The 16,850-nt window shown below is 42.6% G+C and overlaps 1 protein-coding gene across 2 annotated transcripts; it reads left to right on the forward strand.

The window, feature by feature from the left end:
• The first annotated feature begins 19 nt into the window (after positions 1–19).
• Positions 20–5,573, forward strand: LOC137273968 (uncharacterized protein SYNPCC7002_A1628-like). 2 transcript variants are annotated; one of them, XM_067806899.1, is made up of 7 exons: positions 20–371; positions 918–1,224; positions 1,532–1,725; positions 2,270–2,398; positions 2,978–3,116; positions 3,796–3,938; positions 4,361–5,573. In XM_067806899.1, exons 1-7 carry the CDS (start codon positions 255–257, stop codon positions 4,391–4,393), a joined length of 1,062 nt encoding a protein of 353 aa, XP_067663000.1. In that variant the 5' UTR covers positions 20–254; the 3' UTR covers positions 4,394–5,573. The 2 variants fall into 2 exon arrangements, with proteins under 2 accessions (XP_067663000.1, XP_067662999.1); XM_067806898.1 differs by lacking the exon at positions 4,361–5,573 and having other exon boundaries at positions 3,683–3,858.
• Positions 5,574–16,850: the final 11,277 nt, after the last annotated feature.

Here is a 16,850-nt window from a genome sequence, read left to right on the forward strand (position 1 = left end):
GGTCTCGCGTGATTGGAGGAGACTTTACAACTTCCTGTTCCGGTTGAATGTCAAACAAACAAGAACACGTGTGTTTCAGATTAGTTTGTGAACACTGGTTGAGCTAGGGAGAATTCCGTGTATTTGTGCCATTCCCACCTTCCTTTGATAGCAGTTAATTATATATATTGAGATCTGACAAAATACAAAACAGGTAGCTCCCGAAGTTAAACGTAGTCAGTGTTAGTGTTGGTGTTCACATCCGCAGACAGGAGATGATAAAATCAGCATGTTTGTGTTCGAAATTACGCATTTCTCATTTGACATCGAAGCGTTTGAAACACACATTAAAAATCAAACCCGTCGATGGCTTCTCAAAGATGATACATCAGGTGACTATGTTGCTTCAAACGAGACATGTCAGAGCAGAGACCAAATGTATGAGATTATATGGTGTCTGGCCTGATAGCTTTGAAACTCTTCGGGAGTAGGGCACTTTACCGAGCGCAGTTTTTCAGAAAGATTAGAAAGTGTACCTGACCCTAGCCCTAAGGATTGCCTAACCCTTAAACCAAACCCTAAGGATCGTAAAGGGTGCCTAGTCTAGACACCAAACCCTAACAATAAGGATTGTAAAGGGCGCCTAAAACCTAACCGTAAGGATCGTAAAATGTGCTGCGCTGGGTAAACTGCATTCTAAAATAAATTCCAAGGACTGTTAGGTCATTAATTTTACCTTATACTTATTATTTAATGTACCACTATGCAAGGTGCCATAAGTACACAAAGTAATGTTTGATGATGCATGTTTATGTTGTAATGACTCCTATCCTGTCAAGAGATCTTTACCCCTTTTCATGCAGAATACAGACTTCTAGTCTCATACAACAAATGGTGATTATTATTTGTTTTGTTATAAACATTTTCCATGTTTATAGGTTAAAAGGGCAGAAACTAAAGGTTTGCCTATAATTCATCATCATGGTTACGTCAGTGAGCTGCCCATCAAGCATCGATTTGCTATGAGAAAGTTTCATGGGGTGATGCGTTTCTTGAGAAAAGACAATGTAATTTCTTCCAAACAAATACTCCAACCTGAGCTTGTGAAACCAGAGGACTTGTTACCAGTGCATACAGAAGACTACATCAACAGATTCTTCTTGGGGCAGACAACTGACAAGGAACAGCGACTCACTGGATTCAAATGGTCAGAGGGACTTGTTAGCCGCTGTAGGTATGAAACAGGTAAGATTCCACATGAATTAGGAAAATTACATGCCTGTCATGTGCATGAAATTTTCACGGATAACATTTTCTTTGTTTATAACCATGACCTTTAAGAGGCAAAATGTATTCCTTAAATGTGACATACAAAAGAACTGTTGATACATATTTTACATATTATTGTTATTATGATCTCAAAATGCTTATCAAAGGATGAATTATAAATGTTGTGCCATATGTATTTGTTGCAACATAGAAATGGGGGATAAAAATTTTCATTAACCATGGCATCCCAAGTCAGTTTGACATTTCTTCCCTCCCTTCTCAGCAGGCACAATACTAGCTGCAGTTACAGCCATGGAGCGGGGCCTGGCATGTAGCACAGGGGGAGGCACCCACCACGCCTTCCCCTCCCATGGCTCAGGGTACTGTTTGGTGAATGACCTAGCTGTCGCTGCAAGCTACATGCTGGAACATGGCTTTGCTGAGAGAGTTCTAATTGTAGACCTTGATGTTCACCAGGTACATATTCACTATACAAGCTCACATTTCTAAATGATTTGATGACATGCAAGATTTATTATCAAAAACTGTGCTCCACAGGAGATATTGGCTGCATGAGATCAAACGATATGGCCTAGGACAGTAGATTTTGTACAATGCAGTGACAATGCTATGATGTCATGAACGTGACGTCAGAATCCTATGACATCCATGCACTGCAAGTCTAGTGGCTGTACTGTGTTCAGAGATGTACATTTTTCATTGAAAATCAAAGAAGAGTGAATTTTAATGATAAATAGAATTTCACTCTTGTGTCTTCTGATATCAGATATATCAACACTCATTGATAAAAGTAAACATAGCCTCTGATATGTCTAACTGTGTACATATATTTGATATCAAAAGACACTCCGGTGAGATTCCCTATGTATTGTAAATTATAATTATAATCATGTAATCAGCATACACACCTACCATGCTCAACACAACCTAAGTAGCAGTGGTTGTTTCCAAGCAAATCTTTGTCAAAAGACATTTGTCAGAGACATCTTTGTGTTGCCAGGGTGATGGCACAGCGTACATTTTCAGAGATGACAAGCGTGTGTTCACATTCTCAATGCATTGCCAGAATAACTTTCCCCACAAGAAGCAGCAAAGTGATGTCGACATAGGACTTGATGTTGGCTGTACGGTATGTGGCAGTGTTAGGTTAATCAATGACACAGTGTTTACTGATGTTGTACAGGCCTCATACGCCTGTTGCATGGTTATAGCTCAAATTTGTTACAGTCAGGTGCTGGAAGGTTTACAGCATCATCACTATAGATCGTTTTACGAGACTACTACTACCCACCTGTACTACAGTGTCATTCGTCATCGGAATGTTTAACCAAATGAACACCATTCAATGGGTGGTGCAAAGATCAGTTACAATTCATCTTCAGAAATGTTTAACCAAATGAACAACATTCGGTGGGCTCAGTCCGTTGCGAAGATCAAAGTTACAATTCATCTTAAGTAACCCATGCTTGTTGTAAGAGGCAACTAACAGGTTGACACGTATCTTCGGTTCCCATTTGTAAAGATCGATGCTAATGATGTTGATCTCTGGATTGTCTGGTCCAGTCTAAATTATTTATAGAATGCCACCAAATAGCTTGAATATTGCTGAGCTCAACATTAAACTAAACTCACTCATTCGTTGATAATTTTGCCAAATCAGCAGTAATCCTTGTAACTTGATCAGTGATGTTTCCTTTTGTGTATTCAGGACCAAAAATATATGTCAACACTGGACACTCATCTAGGTTGGATTATCAACAGTTTCCAGCCCGACCTTGTCCTCTATGATGCTGGTGTTGATCCCCATGAGAAAGACGAACTAGGCAAACTGAAGATGACAGATCAAGGTAACCAAAGTCCTCATAACGTTACCCTCTGTGTGGAGCAAGTGAGATATATATGTGTTCATAAAATAAGTGAAAGCATGAAAAAAGTTCACTTAAGTTAAAGGTGTGAGATTGCAAATCACAAGCATCACTTGTTGGTTCTGTAGTTTGACACACCTGTGAAGGTCTGGGGTAGAATAGATCTTCAATAACCCATGTTTGCAACAAAAGGCGACTCTGCTCGTCGTAAGAAGTGACTAACGGAATTGGATGATCAGGTTAGCTGACTTGGTTGACACATGTCATCGGTTCCCAATTGCATAGATTGATGCTCATTTTGCTGATCACTGGATTTTCTGGTCCAGACTCGATTATTTACAGACTGCTGCCATTTAGCTGGAATATTGCTAGAACTAAACTCACTGTAATGTGAAACTGTCCCTAAATGACCAACTTCAAAGTCTTATAAGACAAGGGAGACTACTCTGTTTACAACTAATGCTGGACCACCTCCCTCCTGTGGTATCCCATGTGGAACAGTTATAAGTTGAGGCTACTCTGTTTGTTCTGTAGATGTCTGTCTGTAGGTTTGTACGACAGAGACTACTATGTTCTACACTACCTCGCCTCCCGTGGTATCCCATGTGCCACTGTGATAGGGGGAGGCTACTCTGTTTGTTGTGTAGATGTCTTTCTATAGGTTTGTACGACAGAGACTACTATGTTCTACACTACCTCGCCTCCCGTGGTATCCCATGTGCCACTGTGATAGGGGGAGGCTACTCCAATGACCTTGATCAACTCTCTCTCCGACACACCATCATACATCGAGCTGCAACTCAAGTGAGTAACAGAGTTAATTGAGTAATGTGTTGTTTTGAGTTTGTGAGTGACACAGCAAACATCTTTTGATATGTTTCATGATTGAAGATTACATATTTTAGTAACACAAGTTTTAGCAAATTACTACCTGATAAAGCTGAAACAAGCAAGAATGAACTTCACTGTTTGCCCCCATGTTAGGAATCAAACGATATGACTTACCAGCTTTTGAGCACTAGGCTACCCACATGTTGGCAGCATGCAGCTACACATGTGGAGGATCAAAACTTTTGTATTTCTTGACATATGCATCCATGTAACATTAATATGTTTTATGAAGAACTGAATGATCGTTGTAGTTCCATTGAGTTTCTAACTTCCTGGACTTGTATTCTTGTATGATATTGTTGCCATTTGTAACACCATGTTAACTTTCATTCCAGGTATGGCATCAGAGCTTTGCAAGTGGATTTTGATATGACCAAACTGTTAAAACTGACCATGTGCAAGTGGTTTACAGGATAGATTGTACCTGCTGTGTATAGAACTCAGGTACGAGTGTGTATTTTCAGTGTATTTTGTTATTAATCCAGAAATAATTATTATTCGGACGTTTAGTGTTTTGAATAATAATTATGATAGGTCACATTCCGTTTTAATAGATGGTCAACACTTTTAGGATTATGGTTTTCCGGAATTTATCTGCTCCTAGTTTTCTATGTGTTTACTTCCGGGAGACCTATTAGAGGGCATTCTACAGTGTTGACGATATTCATAAGTGCCCGAACTTTCGGGAAATGACTTAGTATATATAAAATGGCTGGTTGCCGTGTTGAGTGCAACACACATTCACATAACCGGAGGATATACATCACTGCCAATGCTTGATCATCAAAATCCATCAACACCTGAATCTACATTAGCAGCTGTCAGACTGTGTTTACATTCTGCATAGTTGATTTTCTCTCGCACTAAGACTTTGATGAGTTTACTATTATATTTTGTGACCCATTGCCTTAGATTTTGTTGCACTTGTATTGAATTTGCAATCGATATTGTGACTATTGAATTGTGACTTTGTATACCTTACTCTCATTCCATAATAATGCAGAGTTTGATTGTTTATGACTTTGCTGGTTCACAGGGGATTTCTTAAATCGTTTGTCACGGTAAATTCGGGGCTCGTCCAGGATAGAATTCATTTGACATTTGAGACCTTTTTGTGAAATATATTCCATATTTCTGTAAATTTGCAACAAGTTAAATGTGGAACCAGCAAAATGGTGTTTGAACTTGAGAAGTTTGTATTGTCCCCTGACTCTGAGACAATTAGTCAGTTGAGGAAATCAGATTTATTGCAAATTTATCACATCTCAAACTTGATGCCAAACCTGCAATGAGGAAATTTCAGATTTTGAAAATTGTGTTGAATCATTATATTGTTGACAGAGTTTTTGTAGATGATGTTTTGGAAATGGTGCCAGAGGAATGTTCGGACCAATTGGAAATAAAGAAACTTGAAATTCAAAAGAAGAAAAGAAAAAACAGGAGGAACTGAAAAGGATGGAAACAGAAAATGAAAAAGAGATGGAAATGAAAAGGTTTGAGATGGAGGAGAAAAGAGAAAGAGACAGAAAGGAATTAGAATTGAAGAAATAGGAAATTGACAAAGAAATTGCTCTGAAAAAACTTGAAAACCCTTCTCAGACCTCAGATTCTTCCTCATTTGACATTGCGAGGCATGCTAGGCTTGTACCACCTTTTAATGAGAAAGAAGTAGACAAATATTTTCTGTGTTTTGTGAAGGTTGCAGAAAATATCAAGTGGCCTAGGGAGTCATGGACTATGCTATTGCAAACCATTTTGAAGGGTACAGCTCAGGATGCTTATTCAGCCTTGTCAGTACAACAAAGCTCAGATTATGAACTTATCAAGAGTACACTTTTGAAAGCTTATGAGTTAGTACCTGAGGCGTATCGTCAGAAATGCTCACAAAAGGGACAATGAGACTTTTGTAGAGTTTGCTAGAGAAAAGGAAACATTGTTTGATAGGTAGTGTGGGTCTAAGGAGGGCACAGATTTTGATAGTTTGAGACAGTTAGTGTTGATGGAAGATTTCATGCTGGCGTTATTACGTATTTTGATGAACAAAAGTTTGATGACTTACATAAGGCAGCAATGTTTGCAGGTGATTATTGTTTGACTCACAAGAGTTCTTTTAGGTCTCCGGGCAATGTAAAGTTTTCTGGCCAAAAGGGCTTTTCCCCGGTTAAGACTTCAGGACATGCAGATTACAGTGGTGTTAAAACAGGTTCAAATCCTAGTGGCAAGCAGTCACATACTTTTCAGTCTAAGCCTAAGACTACCAGTGTTTCTGATCCTGTTTGTGCACATTGTAAGAGGCCAGGTCATTTGATTTCTGCATGTTTTAAACTCCAGTTTAGAAATCAGGCTACAGGTTCCCCAAATGCTTTTGTGTCCATCGCACCTAAGCCTTTCTTTCCAGGTGGTTCTGAGGAGGGTTTTGTTTCTGAGAGTAAGTGTCCATATTCTGTAGTTCGGAAGGAGTTTTTGCCCTTTGTGTATAAGGGTTCTGTGTCACTTATGGGAGATAATTCTACCCCACGGCCTGTTATTATCTTGAGGGATACTGGAGCTCTTCAATCTCTGATTTTGAAGGATATTTTGCCTTTTTCTGATGAGTCTTCAGCTATCTCAGATGTTTTGCTTCAGGGTAAAGGGGGCAATTCTTCTGCTCCTCTCCATTTTTTTAATTTGATTTCAGATCTGATTTCAGGTGAGGTGAAAGTTAATGTTCTTGACTCTTTCCCAGTTTCGGGTGTCGATTTGTTGATCGGTAATGATCTTATGGGCTCTGATCCAATTGTCACTGTTTAGCTGGAGAGTTCAGATAGTGCAGAAAAGTTGGAGGATGAATTTCTGGGTATTTTTCCTTCTTGTTCAGTGACTTGTTCAATGTCGAAAGGCATTTCTTCCGAGGCCTCTTTGCAGAATGATACCATTTATGATTTGTCAGGTACTTTTATGGATCATTCTTTGTGTGAGGTGGAGACAGAGGACTTATCTTCAAAGAGTAGTAGCTCTTCAGGACTTCTTGATAAGTCAGATAGTTTGTCAGGTGGTGAACATGTTCTTTCCGGAGAGCAGCTTATTAGTGCACAGGGTGAGGATGTTGAAGTGCAGAAGTTGGCTAGTAAGGCTGTTTGTTTTGAGGAGGTTAGCAAGGTTCCAGTTTGTTATTACTTCAAAGATGGTTTTCTGATGAGGAAATATAGGTCGTTGGATGTTCCTGCAGAGGATGAATGGAAAGTGTACCATCAAATTGTGGTACCGAAATTATTTCGAAAACATGTACTTTCGCATGAAAGCACATGAAAGTCCCTTGGCAGGTCATTTGGGTGTAAACAAAACTTGTGAGAAAATTTTCGCACATTTCTTTTGGCCCAGTTTGAGACAAGGTGTGGCTGAATTTTGCAAGACCTGTCATGCATGCCAAATTCTTGGAAAACCAAATCAGAAAATACCTACCGCTCCCATGAAACCTATACCGGCTTTTGAGGAACCTTTCAGTAGAGTTATTATTGATTGTGTTTGTCCACTACCTAAGACTAAGTCTGATAATCAGTATTTACTCACTATCATGTGTGCTTCTAACAGATTTCCTGAAGCAATTCCGCTTTGTAGGATTGTTGCTCCTGTGATTGTCAAGGCTTTGATCAAGTTTTTCACCTTAGTTGGTTTGCCAGATTTTGTTCAGTCTGATCAGGGCTCAAATTTATGTCTAAGGTGTTTCAACAAGCTATGTACCAGTTAGGTATTAAGCAAGTTAAGTGTGGTGCTTATCATCCAGAGTCACATGGAGCTTTAGAGAGGTTTCATCAAACTTTGAAATATATGATTAAGACTTATTGTTTTGGAGATAGAGAAAGATTTGGATGAGGGTGTGCATTTGTTGTTGTTTGCTGTCAGAGAGTCAGTTCAGGATAGTTTAGGGTTTAGCCCCTTTGAACTTGTATTTGGTCACAGTGTGCGTGGGCTGCTAAAAAACTTAAAAGAACAATGGCTCAATGACGGACCCGAGATCAATCCCTTAGACTATGTGTCTACATTTAGGGACAGACTATTAAAAGCAAGTGAGTTGGCCAGAAGAAACTTGAATGTTTCACAAGAAAAAATGAAGCATTATACTGGAGCGTGTACAGTACTCATCAATCTTGTATAGATATGCACTATACAATGCATTACATAAGCAGTGGAACATTGGAATACAAAACATCACAACTTATACAAACCTGTAGAGGTCATGAATTCCTCCTTGGGGTACATATATAGCATTAAAATGTCCATTTAAAAATGCTTACGACAGTTGTAACAATATTGAATAAATATTTTACAAAACAAAAACTCGTTTTTGTCTTGTGAGACCAGCCAAGAGCAGGTAACTCTCGCTGTGTACCTCATACCTCACTTTTCATGCTGAAATTGTCAGACAGAATGTGGGGAGGCCGGTGGCCGTACCCCAAGGAGGACATTCTTCAAAGAATTCATAACCTCTACAGGTTTGTATAATTCTTTTTCAGAAGAAGTCCTCCTTGGGGTACATATATAGGATAAGACAGACTTCCAACGAACGTGATTCGGGGAGCGGCATTCTGTCTGCTAATGTGTACCCTGTACACACTCTCATACACTGCCGAAGCTGCGAGAGATAGAGAAATCCACTTACCCAATCACCAAACCGCTGATGTCAATCAGGCGGGGGCGTGGCAACATAGGGCCGAAAGAGCCAATCGACAACAACCCCCCAAAGGTGTTGGACATATGACCACACCTCATGCCGTTCACTGTCAATATTCCCCCAAACCAGCGAAGTAGTGCCAGGAATAACAGTGCAAGGGTAAATATGAGCATATGTCGACGCTAAAGTGAAAAAAATGTCTATAGGTAGTTTGTTCTCTTTTTACTCTTTGTGGTTTTTTTTTGGTTTTTTTAAAAAAACACCACCACCAGAGGATATCCGTCACCAATATAAAAAGAAAGGTTTCGTGGAAACCCACCACCAGGAACATTTCATGGTAAACAAAGTCGAGATCTCAGACGCTCATTCAGCTAAGGGAATCACGACTCTGCCTACTGGTGAGAACTGTATGGGAAAACCGAGCACGTTCACGTGAATGTTTGTCCAGTTGGTAGTGACGGATAAATGTGCTCGGTCGGCTCCAAATAGCCGCAGAGCAGATCTCCTCAATGGGCAGAGCCGCGGCATAAGCCTGTGACGTAGCCACTGCCCTAACAGAATGAGCCTTTAACCCATTAGGGATAGGTAACCCTTTATGAGTATATGCCATACAAATGGCAGAGACAAGCCACCTAGATATGGTTTGCTTGTTCGCCGGCAGACCAGCTCTTCCCCCGCCATAACAACAAAACAACTGGTTATCTTTTCGGATATCAGCAGTTCGTTTGATATAAGCCCTAAGGGTCTTACGGACATCTAAGATGTCTGAGCTTAGGGAGCTCGATAGGCGCTGTAACATGAAAAGCACCTGCGATCTTAGGACTGTAAGAATCCGGCAGTCTAATACTGACCCTGTCTTTGTGAAAGATGGTCAATGCAGGATCCGCTGACATTGCATGAATGTCACCTACCCGCCTGCCAGACGTTACCGCCACAAGAAAGGCAGCTGGAGAGAAAGAGACGATAGCTCGTGAAAAAGAGGACGGGACAACCAGTCAAGAACGACTGACAAGTCCCACGGGGGACTAATCCGCTGGACAGTCGGACGGATCCTATCCACACCCGCTAAAAAACGCTGGACAAGAGGGTGCTGCCCCAAGAGAGCACCCTCAACAGGAATATGGAACGCCGAAATGGTCGTGGAATAGCCCCGGATAGTATTCGGGTGCGGCGCTCCGTTCTGGGATAGTAAGTCTGGTCGAAAGGGTAAAAGGACAGGAGGCAATGGCAATGCCAGAAACCTCATCATTACCAGAAACCAGCTTTGAGACGACCAAAGAGGAGCAAGAAGCACTAACAGTCGAGCTGGTTGGGTGGCAAGCTGCGAGAGGACCCTGGGAATCAGCGGCAGAGGTGGGAACGCCCACAATACCCTGTCCGTCCAATCGAGCTGGAAAGCGTCCTGAGCGATGGCTCTCGGATCCGGTATCCGAGAACAAAACACCGGAATCTGGTTCGTCCCCCCAGAGACAAAACAGATCCACCTGGAACGATCCGAACAACCGGGAGATAATCCCGAATATCTCCCGATGCAACATCCATTCGTGAGGAGCTAGGACACGTCGAGAGAGCGCGTCTGTACGAACATTGTCCACCCCGGGGAGATACACGGGACACACCCGAACATTGAACCAGTCGCACTACTGTAGAAAGTGCCATGCCTCTTCTAGGAGGGACAGAGAAACCGTACCGCCCTTTTTCAGGATATAGGTCATTGCCGTCTGGTTGTCCATTTCTAGACGCACCACACAGCCTCGAACCGTCTCCCAAAAGTGTTGGAACACTAGCCGGACAGCTCTCAATTCGAGCACATTGATGTGCAGGCGCGTTTTGTGCCGTAACCAGAGACTCGAAACTGAATGAGCGCCCAGTACGCCACCCCGATGTTATGTGTTATATTATTAGTAATATCCCATGTCTAGGTAACACCGTAATACCAATTATTTGGTAAGGAATTACAATCTGTATATAACTTCCATGTTAGACCCTTCTCATAATACTATGTAGTAATGTTTCTGATAAACATTTAACTAGTAAACTGATAAGAGCAAAACTAATATTCATGGATAGACAACACTTATAACACCAATTATTTGCATGTTATCTATGCTTTTGTAAATTACAAGAATTAAATGAAAGGCTTGTATAAAATGTTTTTTGGCTGTAAATGCACAGTTTTTGTCAGTAAGTATGGGACTTAATACATATCAAAACAATCTACTGCTGTTGTCAAAAAGTGTGACCATAAATTAATAGGTTTGGTCAACAAGTATGGTATAATACTTATGAAAACAAGAGTCATCAGAAGATGACATATCCCCCAGGCCCTCACATGTTTGAGAGGACAAATGATCTGAGAGTTACTCATTGTTTTTTAGACTAAGTTTGAATTGTTTCCATGGAATTCATGGAAATTATAAATGCCATATATCTGTAACTAATAAATCACAAAAGCCTGTAGAGAGCAAAAGGCACCACTTTGGGGTTTTATGGACAGATATTTAAAGGTTTTTGAGTTCTGCTTTGGAAACGAAACACACCTTTCACTTTTCAAACTAGGTCCATGGAAAACGAGAAAATAATACATCACAAGAACCTGTACATAACAAAAGGCACCACTTAAGGTTCTGACTGATATATCTACCAAGTTTTGCAGGAAAATATTGAACGGTTTTTGAGTTCTGCACCGGAGACGAAGCCCACCCGACCATAAGACTAACACCAAAATGTTCCATGGAAAAACAAAAAAAATATAAATGCCAAAAAATCTGTAAATAGCAAAAGGCACAACCATAGGCTGAGATAACTACATCTATCAAGTTTGGTCTAAAAATATTGAATGGTTTCTGAGTTATGCTCCAGACAGGACAGGTTCCCTTATACCCTTTACATGCACCATCTGCAAAGAGACACTGATGGAAAGCAGTCCCATAGACCACTCATTTCATGGACGAGTGGAAAGCATGATGTTATGATTACACAATGCCAAACAAACAACTATGCATTTACAGCATTTACAATAAATATTTTATACAAACTTTTTAGTGTATTCAGGTTGTAATTCTTTACCAAATAACTGGTATTACGGTGTTGTATAGGCATGGGATATTACTAATAATATAACACATAATATTATGTGAAGAATATAGTATGGAAGTTGACATAACCATGCATTTATGGCATATATCAGACCATTTTAAACAAACTGGGGCATTTTGACTACCCCTCTGGGGCGATTTGACCAAATATCTGGGGCGATTTGACCCAATTTGCTGGGGCGTTTTGTCACTGGGGCGATTTGACTGGCACCCGAGACTATGCCTCTCGCTGTGTCGAACCGTGCGCCTAAGAAGATCAGATCCTGTGTAGGAACTAGGTCTGACTTCTTGAGGTTGATAATCCAGCCCAACCTGGTGAGAATACACATTATGGTGAATGTTGCGTCTCGACTCAAGTGAGCGGCAAGTGCTCGTATGAGCCAATCGTCCAGGTACGGGTGACAACACTTGCCCTGTGACCTGGCCACTTGCGCTGGGATTAACATAAGCTTGGTGAATACCCTCGGAGCCGTAGCGATGCCGAAGGGAAGCACCCGAAACTGATAGCATATCCCCTCGAAGGAGAACCGCAGGTACTTCCTGAACTCGGGATGCATCGGAACATGCAGGTACGCGTCCTTGAGGTCGATGGACATAAGCCAGTCGCCTCTTTCTACAGATGAGATCACTGACCGTAGTGTCTCCATCTTGAATGACGGTACCTGCAGCATAGTGTTCAGCCGTTTTAGATTGAGAATCGGTCTGAACCCTCCGTCCTTTTTGGTGACCAGGAAATAAGTGGAGTAAAATCCCTCTTGTTCCTGGCCCCCCCGGAACCACCTCGATGGCCGCCTTGTCCAGTAAAGACTGGACCTCGGCACGGAGAACCTCGGCTTTCTCCGGAACTACCGACACAGGAGTGCGACGAATTCCGGAAAAGGGAGGCGGGTCTCTCTTCCATAGTGGTAAGTGGCCGTCCCTCAGTGTGGATAGGACCCAGGGGTTGGAGGTTACCTTTTCCCAATCCGACAGGAAGTGGGAAAGGCGGCCACCCACAGGAAGGTTTGGCAGAAGGCAATGAATACCCGACATCGGCAGTGCTCCGACTGCTTGATTTGGGTTCACTTGCAAGGGCTCCGGAGGATGACTTACTGGGAAGCCGGGGCTGACTTCCCTTTCCTCGGAAAAGGTTGCTGGGGCGCCGCAGCCTTGCCCTTGCCCCTACCCTTACCCTTCCGCGCCTGCAAGGGCTGTGCCCACTTAGCAGAGTCCTTGGCCGGAGCCGAAGGATAAGCGGAGGAATGCACGAGAAGTGTGAGGCTGTTCTAACAAGGGCTTAGACTCCTTGAAGGTAGACACAGCCTCCGCGGCCTCCTGGACTACTGATGCCGCTCTCGGGAAGAGGGTAGATCCCATCTATGGCAGTGAAAGGAGCACTTGTTGAGTGGCCGGCGAATACCGTGCCATGGACAGCCACAGCCTACGGAGGTCCATAAGTGCAGACATCATCTGGTACGCCGAGGACCTGATCGAGTCCGTGGCACACTCCTCCTCGACACCGCCACCGTCAACAAGCTGACGCTGCAATACCGAAGTATATGCGGCGTGTATTGTGACTTTAAGGCATTGAGCTGCGTTACAGTGCTGCTCTTCAAACGACCTATAAGCCGATTTGAGGGCAATAACGTTGGAGGTGAACGGAGGCAGGCGGCGCCCTTGTTTAGCCAAAGCTAAGGAGCTGCAGAGGAACCCCCCAGGGCGACCGATGTATAGATACAGTCGTCGACCACTGGAGGGTTATACAGGTTAAGATCACCCATAAGGTAACGTCGGTCTAGCTCCGGTAAATCGAAGCGTGACCGCACCCCCGTTAAAAGAGGGTTAATAACTTCTGACAATATAGAAGGGAGGATGCGCAACCAAGAATCCACCACCTTGGCTGGGGCAAAAGCCTCACCCGGAAGTAGGAATTCCTCGGGGTCAGGTGTCGCCGACCACGACCTGGGGCAGGACGGCAGCTATACGCTCCCGTACCTGCCTCAGCGAAGCGCCGAGCGAAAACGAAGACTCGCTCGGCCCACCCCGGTCCTCCCCCTCCTCCATTATCTCCTCGGCGCGATCCCCCATGAGTGACACCTCAGATCTGTCATCTAAGGATAGCTCCGGGGGATCGGTCGAGGGAACATCCGAAAGAGAGAGAGGCCCGAGCGGCCCGACGCCATAGACCCGACGCCCGAGACTGAGTCTGGGTGGCGAATCGCCGGCAACGCTCCCAACATAGGTATGGTCCCATGACCAACATTGGCAACCTCAGAGTGGCTGGCAACCGACTCTGAAGTCGGTTCCTGCGCACCCCTAAGGGAAGTCCCCACACAGACGCCAGAGGCGTGGCTGGGGAGTCCCATGGAAGCCGAAGTCGGATACACACCCGACTCTGGACAGACGCCGATCTCCTGGCGGAGACCGGACATCGCGTCCGAAATCAGGGTATGTACCGACGCCATTTGCTGCTGTAACAAAGACGAAAGTAAATCGAATGGTTTTTTTTAAGGTGGCTCTTGAGCCCAAATATCCCCCCCACACCCCTCCGCCTGGATCAAAGATCTATAAAAGATCAAATCTGCATGACAGGATTTTGAGCCCTGGGGGAAAAGTCTTGACATATGGTGCATCCTTGCTGGTCGTGAGCCTCCTCCGCTAAGCAATGCAGGCACACAAGATGCTTATCCCTTGGGGGGAGTTTTGCGTTACAAGTAGCACACCCCTTGAACTGGAAAAAACAGAACCGCACTATGATTAATAGCAAGGCCCGTTAATCCAACAAACACATGAGTATTTAACAGAAACAATAATACGCACTGGCGATATTTAACCGTTAAATAATAATAAAGCTATTTATGAAAACATACAATAGCATGTAAGGTTTTCTTTTACCATGGAAAAGAAAGGTAAAAACCATACAAAAGTCCGGTTTGTATTTAAAACCACCTTAAAAAAAATAAGCAGGAGAAATAACCACCAGGTACGTGCCAAACGCCATCTTGCCAGCCACATGGCTGAATACCACGGTTACCACATAAAGTTACAACATTTCATGAATGAAAAAGAGTGAAATATGCATTCCTAATAGCGCCCGTGCGTTAAAAAGGAACCATACATATGGTTTTCGTAGCTTTCTCACTCATTTCTCTTCACTCGTAGGTTCTGTCTCTAAATATGAGAGCTGCTGATAGAAGACTGTCCTCAATGACGACAGCATGAAAAGTGAGGTATGAGGTACATGGCGAGAGTTAACCTGCTCTTGGCTGTTAAGGGGCCCGGGTGGGGGCCCTGTAGGGGTGGTCTCACAAGACAAAAACGAGTTTTTTGTTATGTAAAATATTTATTCAATATTGTTACAACTGTCGTAGGCATTTTTAAATGGACATTTTAATGCTATATATGTACCCCAAGGAGGACTTCTTCTGAAAAAGAATTAATGACACAGGTAGATTATAATAGCTTACCAGTCCAACAACATTCAATATCACAATTACAGATTTCCTACACACATGCATGTACAATGTAAATGTTTACCAAACCAGATAAATAAGAACCTACAGGTTTACATATATGTGTGATATAGAAAAACGCAGTGATGAAACGGCTTACCAGCTGATATTATTCAGATATACATTCCATACAGAAATGTGCAATATTCTTATAGCTTGCCAGCCCATAACTTTCACATATACATTTTATACAGAAATGTGCAATATTCTAATGACTTGAAGCCCATAGCTTTCACAGATACCTTTTATACAGACATGTGCAGTATTCTAAAGGCTTTCCAGCCCATAGCTTTCACATATACATTTCATGCAGAAATGTGAAATATTCTAAAGGCTTGCCAGCCCACAGCTTTCACACATACATTTTATACAGAAATGTGCTATATTCTAATGGCTTGCCAGCCCCAGAAAGAACAAACTCACGCACTATTATAACAGCTCACCAGCCAAACCTTCATAGAGAACAGATGCATTTTTATAAAGACTTTCCAGCCCAATGAGCGAACACTGAAACGCACAGTGTTTCATACGTATTCCTTCATCGTCATCCCCACGATCCACCAGTCAAACCAATAACCTGAAACAATAAAATATGACAAATCACACGTAAAACACATTACATGACATGATACACATAATATAAACTTAAAGATGCACGGTCTTGTACAAGCGAGAGAACAAATTTAAATTCACCAACCCTATATATATCCTTAATCAGCGCCACCTGGCGGAACAGCCAATCACGTGACTCTAGTTACACACCGCTAGGAGATAGCAATTTCCCACTAATTCATTCTTCAAATATATCATGACAGGTGATAAACCTAACATGTCAATTGTATTGCCACACTCTCCCCAGTTTCTGATTGTACTATAGACAGTTGTGAAAATGTTGACAAGATTGACGATTGTGTTAGCAGTGGAAGTTTGATGATCTTAGTGATAGTGTTTCACCAAAGTTGAGAAATTCTGATGTGTTAGCCCACCTTGATGAGAAACTATCACATTTATCTCCTGAGCAGAAAGTTCAGATGTCAGATTTGATTCACATGAGTTCTCTAACTTACTTCCTGATGTGCCTGGTCGAACTGATGTTGTTAGCCATGATATAGATGTAGGTGATGCTGTGCCTGTAAAACAACACCCTTATTGGATGAATCCAGTGAAGCGTGAAATTCTGTGGAAAGAGGTGAAATACATGCTGGACAATGACATTATCGAACCCAGTGACAGTCTGTGGAGTTCACCATGTGTTTTTGTGCCAAAGAGTGGAGATGGTTGGCACTGCTGTGCTGACATGAAAGCTGTCAATGCGCTCTCACGAACTGATTTGTATCCTATTCCGAGAGTGGACGACTGCATTGATCGCATTGGTCAAGCCAAGTATATAAGTAAGTTTAACTTACAGAATGGCTTCTGGCAGATTCCACTTACAGACCGTGCAAAGAAAATATTGGCATTCGCTACTCCAGATGGACTGTATCAATACAAGGTGATGCCGTTTGGTCTGAAGAACGCTCCAGCAACGTTCCAGAGACTCGTCAACAATGTCACATCAGGCCATGATCGTGCCGAGGCTTACATG

Source organism: Haliotis asinina, chromosome 2, assembly GCF_037392515.1.
Source record: "Haliotis asinina isolate JCU_RB_2024 chromosome 2, JCU_Hal_asi_v2, whole genome shotgun sequence".
Taxonomy (NCBI): Eukaryota; Metazoa; Mollusca; class Gastropoda; order Lepetellida; family Haliotidae; genus Haliotis; species Haliotis asinina.